This window comes from Notolepis coatsorum, assembly GCF_963971535.1.
Source record: "Notolepis coatsorum genome assembly, chromosome: 5".
NCBI classification, from domain to species: domain Eukaryota; kingdom Metazoa; phylum Chordata; class Actinopteri; order Aulopiformes; family Paralepididae; genus Notolepis; species Notolepis coatsorum.
The window spans coordinates 24,574,256-24,591,110 of record NC_140169.1 but is presented as its reverse complement, the minus strand read 5'-3'; the positions used below and the strand labels follow the sequence as shown (position 1 = coordinate 24,591,110).

Here is a 16,855-nt window from a genome sequence, read left to right as displayed (position 1 = left end):
TAAGTGTCTTGCTCAAGGACACTTCGACACACAGGAGGAGCTGGAATCTAACCAGGAACCTTCTGATTACAGACAACAACTATACCTCCTGAGTGACTGTCCAGCATATCAACTGCCCCACCTGTCCTGGCCAAGCTCGAGTGCACCATGCTGGGTGTTGACCTCGACCCAAGGCCCTCTACTCCAAAGCCATACATGTCTTCAACACGTCAGGACACCACTGCAATACACTGCACCATGAAATTACGTTGATGAAAAAACTGCAATACCTTGTCTTATACAGCTACCTTATCATTTAATTGAGCTGTAATTAACACAACACAATGATTCCCCAATAACATCACTGGTGGCCATATTCAAACTAATTTACTCTCAATAACTCAAACTAAATGAACTGAGATGTTGTACAGTAAATGACCAAGTATGGCTTTGTCAGTATTCCAATGTACAGTGTCCCCCACCCACCCCCTACCCAAGACGAAAGTCTTTCTCTGGTCTGCAATGCATCCCCTTAACAATTGTATGTATTGAGCTGTAATGTACTGTACCCATTCTGCAATCTGTTAATAAACTTTTCAATCAATCAATCAATGTGCAAAATGAAAACATAGTGTTTTGGTGAAGTGCCCCTTTAAGCTAGTTCTATATCCTCGTCATGATGGGTCCACACTATATGCTATATACTATACTATTATGCACAGAGCTCATTCAATCTACATTTTCTGATAACTGTTCAACTCAGTCCCAGAATGAAGTCTGGGCAACAGTGATCGTAAATTGGAACGTTTGTGTTCATTCGTTGTTTTCACTCCGGACTCATAACAGAGTGACACATAATCTAAGACGAGGGGAAAGTAAAAGGAAAGGAAAGCAAATATGGCAAGGGCGGCTAAAGTAAGTTTACTTATAATATATATTTGAAATAACCCTCCCATAAATGTAGTACTTGCAGTAGTGGTGAATTGACAGTGTGCATTTATTGAAAGCGGTACCGTGAGCATAGTTCGACATGTGTATAGTTTTGGGCATGTAGCGACATGTAGACAGTGACACGCCCCCTACAGGCGAGATCACGGTAACATTATTTGAACAGCATTATGAGACCACTGCAGTATATTTATGTTTAGACTGACAGACGTTATGGATATTGGCTCTCAAGTAACGTTACAGTGATTTAAAAACCTGCGATGGTATCAAGTGAGTCTGGAGAGTCTGGACTGGTCAGATGAGCTCAATGGTACACTGGTTGAAGAAACATGGCTTGGTTTCAAAACCAAATTTTCAACAATACTATGAATGAATGAATGAATGAAAACTTTATTTAACAGATTGCAGAATGGGTACAATACAGTACGGCTCAATACATACAATTGTTAAGGGGATGCAGACCTGAGAAAGACGTTTGTCTTGTTTCCATCAGGGTCCCCCATTTTCAATTCATATAGACATATATGACATACATGACATACAGATAGTCAGTACTGCTACATCTATACATTTATGACATACCAGATTTGCAAATACAGTACTGTTTGTGATACAGAAGGAGTCAAGAAAAGGGAGTATATACATTTGACGTAGAAACTGTACATTGGAGGAGGTTGGGTGGGGGGGGGTTGGGTACATTGGGATATTGACAACCATACTGGGTAATTTACATTGTACTGAGACTAAACAACATGCCCCCCCTAAGAACCACCAGGGTAAAAAATCACGCTGAGCCGTGGATGCACACTGAAATACTGACCGCTATGAAAACCAGAGACAAAAAATGCTCAGAGTTTCGTAAAAGTCAGTCAAAGCTAACCAAAAGCACGAGCAGTGAACTCCAAGCCCACGTTACTGAACTCAAACTGGAAAGAAACAGACTAAGAAATGACGTAAACTCCATGATCAAAACAGCAAAAAAATCATCAATGACAAAACCGAGGAAAACAAAAACAAACCACGTGAACTTTGGAAATGACTCAATAACCAACTAGGCTGCAGTAAAAAACTTAACCAGATTCTCAAACATAAAGACGGACACAGGGCTCTATGCTAACCTTTTTCCCAAGGAGCACATGTGCTCCTAAATGAAAAAATTTAGGAGCACACAAAGAAATTTAGGAGCACACAAAAATATTTAGGAGCACAGTGAAAATATTTCAAGTAACATAGTTTTTATTTTTTATAAATGTATATTTGTACTGTGCGTGCATGTGTGTAAATTAGCTCTTGCTACAACCCTGCATGTTTACATTTTGTATTTTGTACTTGATGTTCATTAACATGTGCTGTCCCTATCTGTGGGAGCTGTGAAGGGTAATTTCACATCCCCTCCTCCTCCTCCTTCCCTCCTCCTCCTCCCCCCCCCCCCTCCTCTATTTGTGAGGTCAGGATTTCTGTTTAAATGTGAAGGGTAATTTCACATTCTTAACCCTCTAGGGCCCCACAACAGGGTTGATCGTGAAGTCATGTTATCCTTCTCTCAAAAACTGTTAAAACACTATCCATTCATTGTATTCAGAGCAGGCCAGATAACGCTTGCATCCAAGGCCGCAGCAAGCCCTCCGCAAGGGCCCATCCCATCCGACTCCCCAAATGACCATATAAAGCCAACCCAATCAGAGACAGAGGCGTCTCTATCTCACTGTGTTAAGCCATTACAATATTGCTTTGTCTTCACTTTCACTCTGACAGACCTGTGAATATGCACTCTGACAGACTGAAAGTCCGTCCGTATGGGCGTACTGTATATATTTTCTTTTCCAATAAACCTGTACTGTATTCATTTAACGTGAGTCTCTTTCTGCTCCTGTTTTATTATTTCAGAATATCTAATTCGCAGTGTGACACTGTTTTAGGCTGCTGGATGTCCGTGGAGAACCTGGTGGTTTGCACTCTGATTTAAGGCCAATCTCTTGTCTCTGTATTTCATTTAACCATCCCTAGAGACGTCAAAAATCCACTGCACCATGAAATTTGTTTTTTTGTGTTTATATTAAAGAAAGGAAAGTCTAGTGCTGGCTGAGCATATTGTTTGTTTGCACTAAGTTAATACTACAAATGTAGCCTATATTTTTCAGTCAGTTCGGTCTTTGTGTGCCAAACATTATTTAAGGCTGTAAACACTGTAACACTGTAAACTTTTTTATTTTTTTTTAATAAATGAGAAGCATGTTTAGATTTGAGTGTTACATTTTCTTTTATAAAAATTTACGTATATCGAACCGAACTGAAAACCGTGACCCCAAAACCGTGATACGAACCGAACCGTCCATTTTGTGAACCGTCCCACCCCTACCGTTTATCATAAAAATTCAGTGCCCCCGAAATAAAATAAAAAGCCCCCGAAAATCAATTAAGGGGGGCAAAAAAAGCCCTTGAAAAAAAATGTTAATTTCTAACCCTGGTGTGTGCTCATGTGTGCTTGTGTGTGGAGAGTTCAGTGTTCAAGGCTCTGATGGCCTGGGGGAAGAAGCTGAGCCGAAGTCTCTCTGTCCTAGTTGCTGGTGTTCGCAGGCGTTTGCCTGACGGCCCTGACCGCAGCAGCTTGAACAGGCTGTTGTTGGGGTGGTGAGGGTCTTTCATTATTCTGCAGGCTCTGGATTTGCACCTCTTGTTGTATAGGACCTGCAGGGGTGGTAGTGCAATACACGTGGTACGCTCGGCTGAATGATTCCTGGACGAGACAGAAAACAAACCTCTCTTTCCTCTCATGTAGTCTGCGTTGGTGCTGTGTATGGATGTGGGTTTCTCCATGTCTAACTCTGCCCCGGGACAAGAACCTCCCTTTGACCAAGCCAAGAAAGTCATCCAGAAGTTTGTGCAACGTCAGGTAGGCTAAAACCTAGCATGCTTTGCTAGAGCAGTGCTTCTCAAACTCTTTCACATCAAGGACCCACAAATTGATATGTAATTGGCCAAGGACCCCCATTTGATAAGAGTATGAGGAGAGAGCATAGAATTGTCACTCACACTCTCTCACTGTGATAACTTCTAGTGAAGAAAATATTAGTGCAATGAAACTATTCCCCATTCTGCTGGGGTCCCCCTGGAATCCCATCAAGGACCCCTGGGGGTCCCCGGAGCCCACTTTGAGAACCACATTCACATTGAAAATACTTTTCTTTCCCTTTTCTTTCTTTCTTTTATTTACATTTTTATTTAAAATGACAGGTGTTTGCAGAGACCAAGGATGAATTGGCTTTGGTTCTTTTTGGTTCGGACACAACCAAAAACCCACTGGACAAAGACGGCCAGTACCAGAACATCACAGTGCATCGCCATTTGATGATACCCGACTTTGAACTGCTGGAGGAAATTCACAGTCAGATCCATCCCGGAAGTCAACAAGCCGATTGTATCCTTTCGCCAATAACTCTCCTGTTAGCACATTGGGAACGATTTAGTACACAGAACACAGTCGATTCAGAACTTGCGTTGTGATTCCTTTTCTGCTCATTTCACCATGCATCATTTTTTAGTAGCCATGTCAAATTTGTACATCCAAAGAGCCTAAAAGTAGTCTTCTACCAGTAAGTACATCTCTACCATGGCACAGATTTCTACCGGTATACCGGTTCAGTCGTTATACTGCCCACTCCTACATACACATGCATTTGTTATTGTCGCATTTTCTTTCAAACTGATTTGGTAGCAAAGCTGTTTGAGGCTGTGTGACGTACTGGAGCAGAGCTGTTTGAGGCGAGAAATCTGAAAACAGGAAAATTAGAAACCGAGAAATCCGAAATGGGACAATTCAGAGCCGAAAAGATAAAACGGATTTCATAGGGCCCTACTTTTGTCTATGCTGTGCTGTGTGATTTTATATGCTTTATTTATAATTATTTCTGTATGTATGTCCATCTCAAACACTTTTCTCGATCCTCCAATCACAACCGCTGCTTCCCTCAGACGAAGAGAAAGTTGTTTTTAACAAAGCATCTTGTTCCTGCTGTTTTACAACGTGTGTGTTTGAGTCGAGTCTCCTCCTGCCTGACGCTGACACGTGGTGTAAGGACCCGCCTCTTTGGTTTGCGATGCTGACCGACTAACTCCCAGCTCCCTGTCATCTCCTTAACTAATGATCCATCAGGGCTGGATGCTATTGTTGTCTGCATGGATCTCATCCAAAAAGAAACACTGTACGTTTTTATTTCCCTCAACTGTGTCTCAGAACCGACTATATTTTTTGTGCTCTTTGGAAGGAAAACACTGTGATGAGTGGATGGTTTATTCTGTGCACAGAGTCTCAGTTCGATACAGAGATACAAAAAAAATGCAGGCAGTTCTTGTAAGATAACAGTGTGGGATGAATACTGATAAGCTGCATCTGGCTAGCAGGACCTGAGTCCATAATATTTTGTTATGAGAGTTGGTTATTAGAGTTGTTCTGTACGAGAGAGCGTTCACTCGTAGTAAGCTGATTTATAAAATGAAGTAAAGGAATAGTACAATAAATATTGCTTGGAGGATTGCTTGAAGGGTACAAAGAATTTAAGAGGCTGATCAATAAGATTTTTCCATGATAGCACGTGTTGTGTGTTTTTGTTGTCAGAGGGAAGAAGTACGACCGTCTCAACATTGCCCTCCTGTCTGACCTCAACATCCAGGCCAGCCCCGACCAGCTGGACATCATCATCGGGAACCTGAAGAGAGCCGGCATCACCCTGCAGTTCTTGTGAGGTTCAGACGCACTAGGCATACGTCATGTGTCATTAAAAAAAAATCATACACACACCCACAGTGTCACTAACCCACTCTTTCACTCCTGATTAGTCGCTCTGTCCCTATTACTCGATCTGTCCCTATTCGCTGCTCTGTCCCTATTAGCTGCTCTGTCCCTATTAGCTGCTCTGTCCCTATTAGCTGCTCTGTCCCTATTAGCCTCTCTGTCCCTATTAGCCTCTCTGTCCCTATTAGCCTCTCTGTCCCTATTAGCCTCTCTGTCCCTATTAGCCTCTCTGTCCCTATTAGCCTCTCTGTCCCTATTAGCCTCTCTGTCCCTATTAGTCGCTCTATCCCTATTAGCTGCTCTGTCCCTATTAGCCTCTCTGTCCCTATTAGTCGCTCTATCCCTATTAGCCTCTCTGTCCCTATTAGCCTCTCTGTCCCTATTAGCTGCTCTGTCCCTATTAGCCTCTCTGTCCCTATTCGCTGCTCTGTCCCTATTAGCCGCTCTGTCCCTATTAGCTGCTCTGTCCCTATTAGCTGCTCTGTCCCTATTAGCTGCTCTGTCCCTATAGACCACCGTAACACTTCCGGGATTCTGAAATCAGGGAGGAGATTGCGGGGGGGTCAAATGAATGAATGTGGACGAGAGCCGTGATGTAAGTGGTTGCCGATACGGCTGTGGGGGTGCTAGAGACATGATCGAATAGACGTTTATGCGCCTCGCTCTCCTGAACACGGCGTGACCCATAACTAATCGATCAGAACTAAATCGGCAGAGAAAAAGCCCGTTTTAAAGCACCTATTCCGCATGGACATGCGCAGAGTGCCCATGGAGTCTGGACGACGTGAGATGACGCTCGAATGAATGTGGACTGTTCCATCAGAGGGGGGAGCTTCGATGGTCATGTAAGTGGCTACAGACCGCTGCACTTAAATATAAATATTAGTCTACCTGGAGACTCAATGAGGTAATTGTAGATGTTGCCATAAGACGCGTCTGGCCATTTAGTGGGATCATTTTTTCATTATCCTGTTCGGCTGAAAGGACATTGGCCACCGAAGCTCCCCCCTCTGATAGAACAGTCCACATTCATTCGAGCGTCATCTCGCGTCGTCCAGACTCCATGGGCACTCTGCGCATGTCCATGCGGAATAGGTGCTTTAAAATGGGCTTTTTCTCTGCCGATTTAGTTCTGATCGATTAGTTATGGGTCACGCCGTGTTCAGGAGAGCGAGGCGCATAAACGTCTATTCGATCATGTCTCTAGCACCCCCACAGCCGTATCGGCAACCACTTACATCACGGCTCTCGTCCACATCCATTCATTTGACCCCCCCGCAATCTCCTCCCCGATTTCAATGTAACGCGGAAGTGTAGTGGTCTATTAGCTGCTCTGTCCCTATTAGCTGCTCTGTCCCTATTAGCCTCTCTGTCCCTATTAGCCTCTCTGTCCCTATTAGCTGCTCTGTCCCTATTCGCTGCTCTGTCCCTATTAGCTGCTCTGTCCCTATTAGCCGCTCTGCACCTCCTCATCCATCACCCTCAACATAGGGGCCCCCCAGGGCTGTGTTCTGAGTCCCCTCCTCTACTCCCTGTACACACACGACTGTGTGGCTCAGCGGAGTAGCAATACAATCATCAAATTTGCTGACGACACAGTGGTGGTGGGCCTGATCTCTGCCAACGACGAGAGGGCCTACCTGGAAGAGGTCAAGGTCCTGGCGGGATGGTGCCAGGAAAACAGCCTCTCCCTGAACGTCAGCAAAACAAAGGAGATGATTGTGGACTTCAGGAGGTCGGGGGTCAAGGACTACAGCCCCCTCAGCATCGACGGGGCACCGGTTGAGAGAGTCAACAGCTTTAAGTACCTCGGAGCCCACATATCCGAGGACTTGACATGGACCACACACATTGACAGTGTTGTGAAGAAGGCACGACAACGCCTCTACTTCCTCAGGCGCCTAAGGAAGTTCCAAGTCAGTCAGAAGATCCTTAAGAACTTCTACTCATGTACAATAGAGAGCATCTTGACCGGCAACATCACCTCCTGGTTTGGGAATAGCACTGCACAAGACCGAAGCAGACTACAAAGAGTGACACGTTCAGCCGAACGCACAATTGGAGGGGGGCTCCCCACCCTCCAGAACATTTACAACAAGCGTTGCAAGGGCAAGGCTAAGAGAATCATTAAAGACTCCAGTCACCCGAACAACTGCCTCTTTGAACTGCTGCGGTCAGGCAAGCGATACCGGAGTCTCAAGGCGAGCACAGAAAGACTCAGAAGAAGCTTCTATCCCCAGGCCATCAGGCTGCTAAACGAACAATGAATGAACACTACACAGTGTTCTGTCCCTATTAGCTGCTCTGTCCCTATTAGCTGCTCTGTCCCTATTAGCCTCTCTGTCCCTATTAGCCTCTCTGTCCCTATTAGCTGCTCTGTCCCTATTAGCTGCTCTGTCCCTATTAGCCTCTCTGTCCCTATTAGCCTCTCTGTCCCTATTAGCTGCTCTGTCCCTATTCGCTGCTCTGTCCCTATTAGCTGCTCTGTCCCTATTAGCCGCTCTGCACCTCCTCATCCATCACCCTCAACATAGGGGCCCCCCAGGGCTGTGTTCTGAGTCCCCTCCTCTACTCCCTGTACACACACGACTGTGTGGCTCAGCGGAGTAGCAATACAATCATCAAATTTGCTGACGACACAGTGGTGGTGGGCCTGATCTCTGCCAACGACGAGAGGGCCTACCTGGAAGAGGTCAAGGGCCTGGCGGGATGGTGCCAGGAAAACAGCCTCTCCCTGAACGTCAGCAAAACAAAGGAGATGATTGTGGACTTCAGGAGGTCGGGGGTCAAGGACTACAGCCCCCTCAGCATCGACGGGGCACCGGTTGAGAGAGTCAACAGCTTTAAGTACCTCGGAGCCCACATATCCGAGGACTTGACATGGACCACACACATTGACAGTGTTGTGAAGAAGGCACGACAACGCCTCTACTTCCTCAGGCGCCTAAGGAAGTTCCAAGTCAGTCAGAAGATCCTTAAGAACTTCTACTCATGTACAATAGAGAGCATCTTGACCGGCAACATCACCTCCTGGTTTGGGAATAGCACTGCACAAGACCGAAGCAGACTACAAAGAGTGACACGTTCAGCCGAACGCACAATTGGAGGGGGGCTCCCCACCCTCCAGAACATTTACAACAAGCGTTGCAAGGGCAAGGCTAAGAGAATCATTAAAGACTCCAGTCACCCGAACAACTGCCTCTTTGAACTGCTGCGGTCAGGCAAGCGATACCGGAGTCTCAAGGCGAGCACAGAAAGACTCAGAAGAAGCTTCTATCCCCAGGCCATCAGGCTGCTAAACGAACAATGAATGAACACTACACAGTGTTCTGTCCCTATTAGCTGCTCTGTCCCTATTAGCTGCTCTGTCCCTATTAGCCTCTCTGTCCCTATTAGCCTCTCTGTCCCTATTAGCCTCTCTGTCCCTATTAGCCGCTCTGTCCCTATTAGCCTCTCTGTCCCTATTCGCTGCTCTGTCCCTATTAGCTGCTCTGTCCCTATTAGCCTCTCTGTCCCTATTAGCCGCTCTGTCCCTATTAGCCTCTCTGTCCCTATTCGCTGCTCTGTCCCTATTAGCCTCTCTGTCCCTATTAGCCGCTCTGTCCCTATTAGCCTCTCTGTCCCTATTAGCCTCTCTGTCCCTATTCGCTGCTCTGTCCCTATTAGCCGCTCTGTCCCTATTAGCTGCTCTGTCCCTATTCGCTGCTCTGTCCCTATTAGCCTCTCTGTCCCTATTAGCCTCTCTGTCCCTATTCGCTGCTCTGTCCCTATTAGCCGCTCTGTCCCTATTAGCTGCTCTGTCTTGATCAGCTGCTCTGTCCCTATTAGCTGCTCTGTCCCTATTAGCCGCTCTGTCCCTATTAGTCGCTCTGTCCCTATTCGCTGCTCTGTCCCTATTAGCCGCTCTGTCCCTATTAGCCTCTCTGTCCCTATTAGCTGCTCTGTCCCTATTAGCTGCTCTGTCTTGATCAGCCACTCTGTCCCTATTAGCTGCTCTGTCCCTATTAGCTGCTCTGTCCCGATCAGCCACTCTGTCCCTATTAGCCTCTCTGTCCCTATTAGCTGCTCTCTAATTGAAAAACAATCAGCCTCAGTCTCTTTTTGCATTGTATTTGTCGACGGTGCAAAACACTTTTCTTTGCATCTATGCCAGTTTTGTGTCCTTGTGAAGCGAGTATCTTTGACTGACAAGACATTCTTTATTACAGCTCCTGCATAATTACAGTGCAATTAGACTGTGGAATATGGGATATAGAAAGTACAAATGATTGAGAGAGTGAGACTGGGCCTCAGTTAAATAAACGAATGAATTATAGTCATGTAACCTTGTCAGCTAATTGAAAAGTCAATTTAATCAACAAACCTCCCACATTATTGTCCTTCTGACTTCTGCAGAATGGCATAATTTCTAAGAATCTATAATAATTTTTATAATAATACATTTTATTTATATTGCACTTTATATTTGGCATCTCAAAGTGCTACAGATAAAAAAAAACATTTAGAACAACAGATAAAATAGAAGCATATCAGCCACATATGCTCTACTAAAAAAGTGGGTTTCTAAGCTTAGTTTAAAAGCAGCCACAGTCTGTGGTGTCCTCACAGTGGTCGGGGAGAGTGTTCCACAGACTGGGAGCAACCGAGCAGAAAGCCTGATCTCCCATGGTACGGAGCCTGGTCCTGGGGGGTTTAGATAGTTGGTCTTTAGAGAGACAGATCTAGTGCTTATTAAAGACCAAAGCATATTTGTGTTTATTATAGTGATAGCAGAGATGTGCTGGTCATTTTACAGGGAGTAACTCGCTCTGCATTAGAGAACAAACATACAAAACAACGAATCAAAATGTGAATTAGGACCCTAACAACAGAGTAGATGCCTAATCAACGAAGAGAAGGGAATGCATTGTTACGGTTGGACAAAAATCTTGTATCTAAGGGTCAACCCCTCAGGAATGAAGAAAAAAGGTGTCCGATGGAGTTTTTCATCACTAGTGGGTGAAATGGGCACTATAGAGCACAGTATGAGAAAACTGGTCCCTGGGAATTGTGTGTCACATGTTCTTCCAGCATGCGCATGAGGATGCACATGCACACCACGAGCACGTGGGTGCACTGGAGGCGTGTAAACATGCGCGTGTGCTTCAATTTGATTGGTCTATATAGATTATTCTGCAGAATGTAACAAGCTAACTGCCTGTCAATCAAAGGAAGCCAGACTCATTATAACTTTGCCAAAACCGAAAGTGAAACTTAACACAGATAGAAAGATCGTGAGAGCAAAGAAAATTGTGAAAATTCACTTTGCAAATGTTATATGAGGTCGGAAATGTATTCAGCTTCTAGATTATAGAACAACAACTATATGTGAATATAAACAAAAGCGAGCTGAAAAATAACTCTGTTAGATATCCTTAACACTAATTTCTGAGGTGATAAATTGAGTTATGATTGATTTCATGGGTCCTAGAGTCTCAGATGTCATGGAAATGGACATCCAAGGTTTTCACCCTATAGCAGCGCCCACACCTTTTGACCCTAAACCTTGACCTTTCCAGCTTGCCTTTCCCTGTGGAAGAGGAGGAAGAGGAGAAGGGAGGTGGAAATGGGGAGGGAAGAGGGTCCGGACGGCCAGGCAGAGGGAAAGGCCTGTCCGCAGAGCAGAAGCAGGGCCTGGAGATGGTCAAACAGATCATGCTGGCCCTGGACGAGGACGACGGCCTGGATGAAGTTTATACCTTCAGGTTGGAGGATGACCTTTTTCTTTCCTGAAAGCATTATCCCTCATAAGTATTTGCTTCAGTCTCACCTCAGAATCGTCTGGACTGTGTTGTCTCTCAATCCAAATGTTTTACATCCATTGACCCATATTAACATGGTGGTTCCTTTCCACCCAACCTGAGCAAAATGGCCCAGACGTGTGAATATGGTCAATGACAAGAAAAACAAACATATTAGATTCGATTAAAGGTCCCATGTTTTGCTATTCCTTTCACTATTTGGGCAATTTTACACAATTCCTGTGAGTCTATGGAACACATCTGTAAGGTTTGAAAAAAAAAATGCATTGTTTTGTATTTCTAATCAAGTACTCTAAAGCAGAATTTTTCCACTTCAAGATTTCAAGCTGTTTTGGGCGCTTTGAGTGACAGTCACCCACAGTCTGCACTGGCAGACAGAGAGAGACTAATAAATTACGCCGCAGGGGGGGCATAATCCCACGGCACAATGCATTGGTAACTTGTTTCAAATGACAATATATACCCTGTGAATATTATTGCACGGATCGGAATACGCGTGGGCGTGTGCGCTATGATATTTTGCAACAGGTTGACGTGACACGAGTGCAGACAGAGAGAGCAGAGAACGAGAGAGGGAGAGAGAGACAGAGACAGACTGACAGAGAGAGGGAGAGGAGAGATGCTCAGAGAAGCGCGTGTGTTTCCCCACACACACACACACATGCAGTCGGAATGTGTGTAAATGCTCCGAGACGACTCGAGGGAGAGAGAAAGAGGAGAGATGCGTCCCGACTGCATGTGTGTGTTTTGAGCGAATTGTTGATTGTGGGCGGTGACTACAACCAGGGGCTGAGATATGCAGATCAGTGCCTTATTCACGTCAGCAAAACAGTCAAATCAGAATGGCTTAGTTCAGTGGGGGAGGATCTCGTGACATCGAGACTGGACTGCCAAAATGAGAATTAGAGACACAGACCCCATTGATACAACCCCACATTGCTAGAAAACAATGCTAAACATTGGAAAAGGCAATTTATAAGACATGGGACCTTTAAAATGTATTGTTATTATACAGTACAAGTACAGCACAATGAAAAGAAGTTTGGCATCCAACCAGAGTGCAAATGTAACAATAAAGTGCAATAGTAATATATAATGTTCAGGTGATTAAACTGGGTATAAAATATATAAATTAGTACTACTGGATGTACAGTACGCACAGAGTTGTAATATAATATGTACAGTGATACAGGTATAAAGACAGTATGGCCAACAGCATAACTAGTAAGAGTAGGTAAGGGATATGTACAGATATAGATATAGTATCTACAGCAGGTAAGTACAGACAGGTGTGGATAAAACAGCATGCTGTTTTTTTCACAATCTATAATTATTATTATTTATTTTTTATTTTTTTACAAGTCGATTATTAATTTCAATATAGAATATTCGTTGACAGCCCTACAAGTACAATTAGTTACTGCACACTACATCACCCCTGAATGGAACATGGAAAGCCAAACTTTCCCCCACTGTACCGAAAACCTGTACCGTACTGTGGTTTTGGTGTATCGTTACACCCCTAATATACGGTATATACAGCATTATTGTAAATACTATCATACAGAGTTATGGGTTATATGCAGGTGTATATGTATGTATATAGAAGGATTATATGCAGGTATATTCAGACAAATATGGATATATATATATATATATATATATATTTGGTTGACACTGTCATGATGATGATGATGATCTTTTTGTAATGTTATTCATGTCTCTTCCTGGAGTGATTCCATGGAGAAGCTGTCCATGTTTAAGCGCATGGACAGGAGGCCCATGGCCTGGCCATGTCTGATGACCATCGGCAACGCTCTGGCCATCCGAATAGTTGGATACAAAGCGGTAAGTGAATGTGTACTGTGTACCATGTGTACTGTGTGTACTGTGTGTACCATGTGTACTGTGTGTACTGTGTTCTATGTGTACCATGTGTGTACTGTGTGTACCATGTGTACTATGTGTACTGTGTGTACTGTGTGTACCATGTGTACCGTGTGTACTGTGTTCTATGTGTACCATGTGTGTACTATGTGTACTGTGTGTACCATGTGTACTATGTGTACTGTGTGTACTATGTACCATGTGTACCATGTGTAATAATAATAATAATAATAATTTATTACATTTATATAGCGCTTTTCTAGACACTCAAAATGCTCCCCACAATGTAGGGTGGAAATTGCCTCCTTCACCACCATGCCATAGTACTATGTGTACTATGTGTACCGTGTGTACAATGTGTACTGTGTGTGTAACTGAACCCTTGCACTGAACAACCATATAACTCCCACGTTTGGACAGCCCACGTATGTATATGCCATCATAAAAGTAAATCCAAATCCCCTGGGAGTGTGAATGTGCTACAGCACAAGAAAGTAACGAGGTACTCGATTATGGACGTATCAATATTAGGGGTGGGACGATACATTGATTCAGATCGATATATCGATCTATTATGAATAATAAAATAGGATCGATGCAACGTAAAAAGATCGATTCATATTGCGATACTCTTATTTTGAAAATCCCGCAAGTCATATCCGCCGGCGCCCAGTATTGTGAAACTCTGTGTAGACATTACAGCAGTGTTTGCGTCTCCTGTAAAGCACTACAGAGCGTCTATTTTGCGACCCGATATAAGTCTGTGCAGTTTTTTCCCTGCAACGGGTCAAATGTATCCAACATGCATTGCATTGTCGCCATTCCTTTATGCCCATGTCGCGTTAAATATCTAAATGAATGCTTAAGCTAAGCAGCTAACCGTGAGAGAGAACAGGAGAGAACAGAGAGGAAGGAGAAGGGCAGTCTACCTTTCTGTGGGGGACTGGGGGAGGGGCATTCTCTGTGTGTGTGTGTGTGTGTGTGTGTGTTACTGAGGATGGACAGATAGTTCAAGTTCAAGTTCAAGTTCTTTAATAGTTGTCATACAGAAGTACAGAATACTTTCATACAAAATGCTTCTTACTGTTACGCTCCAGAGACTGTGCTAGACAAGATAGTATCAAATAACATAATAACATAATATAGCATGAATTTAGAAGAAGAAAATGAGGTCACAGTGTTCGGTATAGACATATGTACAATGTTCTGAGTTACCATATAATATACAATACACAATACTATGCAGTGTACTAATGTACAGTACTATCTAGTGCAAAGCAGAAATGGGATGAGGTACAATTTTAGGTACAATTTACAGTAAGGTGTACGAGTTGTAGTGCAATCCTTCATCCATAAATATAAAGTGTGGGGAGTGGGTGCTACAGTGTGTTTGTTTAAAGTGGGTGTGTGCTATAAGTGTGTGGAGTGGGTGCTACAGTGTGTTTGTTTAAAGTGAGTGTGTGCGTGTGGATGTGTGTGCTATGTGCGTTTGGTGGTTGTTGTTGTGTAGTGTTCATTCATTGTTCGTTTAGCAGCCTGATGGCCTGGGGATAGAAGCTTCTTCTGAGTCTTTCTGTGCTCGCCTTGAGACTCCTGTATCGCTTGCCTGACGGCAGCAGTTCAAAGAGGCAGTTGTTCGGGTGACTGGAGTCTTTAATGATTCTCTTAGCCTTGCCCTTGCAACGCTTGTAGTAAATGTTCTGGAGGGTGGGGAGCCCCCCTCCAATTGTGCGTTCGGCTGAACGTGTCACTCTTTGTAGTCTGCTTTGGTCTTGTGCAGTGCTATTCCCAAACCAGGAGGTGATGTTGCCGGTCAAGATGCTCTCTATTGTACATGAGTAGAAGTTCTTAAGGATCTTCTGGCTGACTTGGAACTTCCTTAGGCGCCTGAGGAAGTAGAGGCGTTGTCGTGCCTTCTTCACAACACTGTTAATGTGTGTGGTCCATGTCAAGTCCTCGGATATGTAGGCTCCGAGGTACTTAAAGCTGTTGACTCTCTCAACCGGTGCCCCGTCGATGCTGAGGGGGCTGTAGTCCTTGACCCCCGACCTCCTGAAGTCCACAATCATCTCCTTTGTTTTGCTGACGTTCAGGGAGAGGCTGTTTTCCTGGCACCATCCCGCCAGGACCTTGACCTCTTCCAGGTAGGCCCTCTCGTCGTTGGCAGAGATCAGGCCCACCACCACTGTGTCGTCAGCAAATTTGACGATTGTATTGCTACTCCGCTGAGCCACACAGTCGTGTGTGTACAGGGAGTAGAGGAGGGGACTCAGAACACAGCCCTGGGGGGCCCCTATGTTGAGGGTGATGGATGAGGAGGTGCAGTTGCCTGCTCTCACCACCTGGGGGTTTAAAAAAGTGAATATCAGGAAGGCAGCAGGTCCAGACGGCATCCCCGGCCGCGTCCTAAAAGTCTGTGCCGACCAACTGGCCCCAGTATTCACTGACATATTTAACCTGTCCTTAGAACAGGCTGTCATCCCCACCTGCCTGAAGAAGTCCACTATTATCCCTGTACCCAAAAAATCCAAGCCTGCTTGCCTCAACGACTACCGCCCTGTAGCTCTCACCTCCATAGCCATGAAGTGCTTCGAGAAGCTAGTAAAGGGCTACATCTGCTCCTCCCTCCCCATCAACATGGACCCCCTGCAATTTGCATACCGCCCCAACAGGTCCACGGAGGACGCCATATCCCATGTGCTGCACACAGCAGCATCACACCTGGACAAGAGGCAGGGGAACTATGTGAGAATGCTATTCATCGACTACAGCTCGGCATTCAATACCATAGTCCCCTCCATACTCATAGCCAAGCTCAGGGACCTGGGCTTGGGCTATGACCTCTGCCAGTGGGTCTTGGACTTCCTGACTGGCAGACCCCAGGTAATGTAAAGATAATGTTGATATTTAAACATGAATACATAATAAATGTATTCATGATCATCATGCAACATAAAACAATTGTAGGAAGTTTGGGAGAGGAAGGGGTTTTAGCTTGCGTGTTGTGAGTTCCAAAACATTTTACTTAAAGTAATATATATATAAAAATTAGAGGTGGGCATAGATAAATTTTTTTTAATCTAGATTAATCTATCTGCAATCCTGGATTTAATCTAGATTAATCTAGATTAAAATGGCTCAAAAAGGCATTCAAAATATGTGTGTTCTACCAAAATAATGACCAGAAGTAAGTCCTTACTTTTTCTTTCCTCCTTTTGTTTCTCAGGCCAGGTGGCCCATTACACCATGAGCCCATCTCCCGTTTCCAAAATGCATTACAGACTGTTTGAAAAAGCTGTTTTGCTATGATAATTGGTAATGAAATATCAAAATAATGTTCAATAAGATGTACTTGTGTTTAATAAGTTGTTTTATTCAGAAGTTAACACAAATAAATAATATTACCAGTACAGTACAGTATCTAGCACACCCTCAGGAGCAAAACAGA

The 16,855-nt window shown here is 44.3% G+C and overlaps 1 protein-coding gene across 2 annotated transcripts in view; it reads left to right on the top strand.

The window, feature by feature from the left end:
• The first annotated feature begins 831 nt into the window (after positions 1-831).
• The window catches only part of LOC311228917 (X-ray repair cross-complementing protein 5-like), a 68,744-nt gene continuing 52,720 nt past the window's right edge, over positions 832-16,855 (top strand). For both annotated transcript variants that reach the window (XM_084314878.1, XM_084314877.1), the window contains exons 1-7: positions 832-894; positions 3,707-3,820; positions 4,162-4,345; positions 5,081-5,129; positions 5,543-5,665; positions 11,278-11,463; positions 13,254-13,368. In XM_084314878.1, the coding sequence (XP_084171004.1) occupies positions 877-894; positions 3,707-3,820; positions 4,162-4,345; positions 5,081-5,129; positions 5,543-5,665; positions 11,278-11,463; positions 13,254-13,368 (789 nt within the window). In that variant the 5' untranslated portion in view covers positions 832-876. The remainder of the gene's footprint in view (positions 895-3,706; positions 3,821-4,161; positions 4,346-5,080; positions 5,130-5,542; positions 5,666-11,277; positions 11,464-13,253; positions 13,369-16,855) is intronic.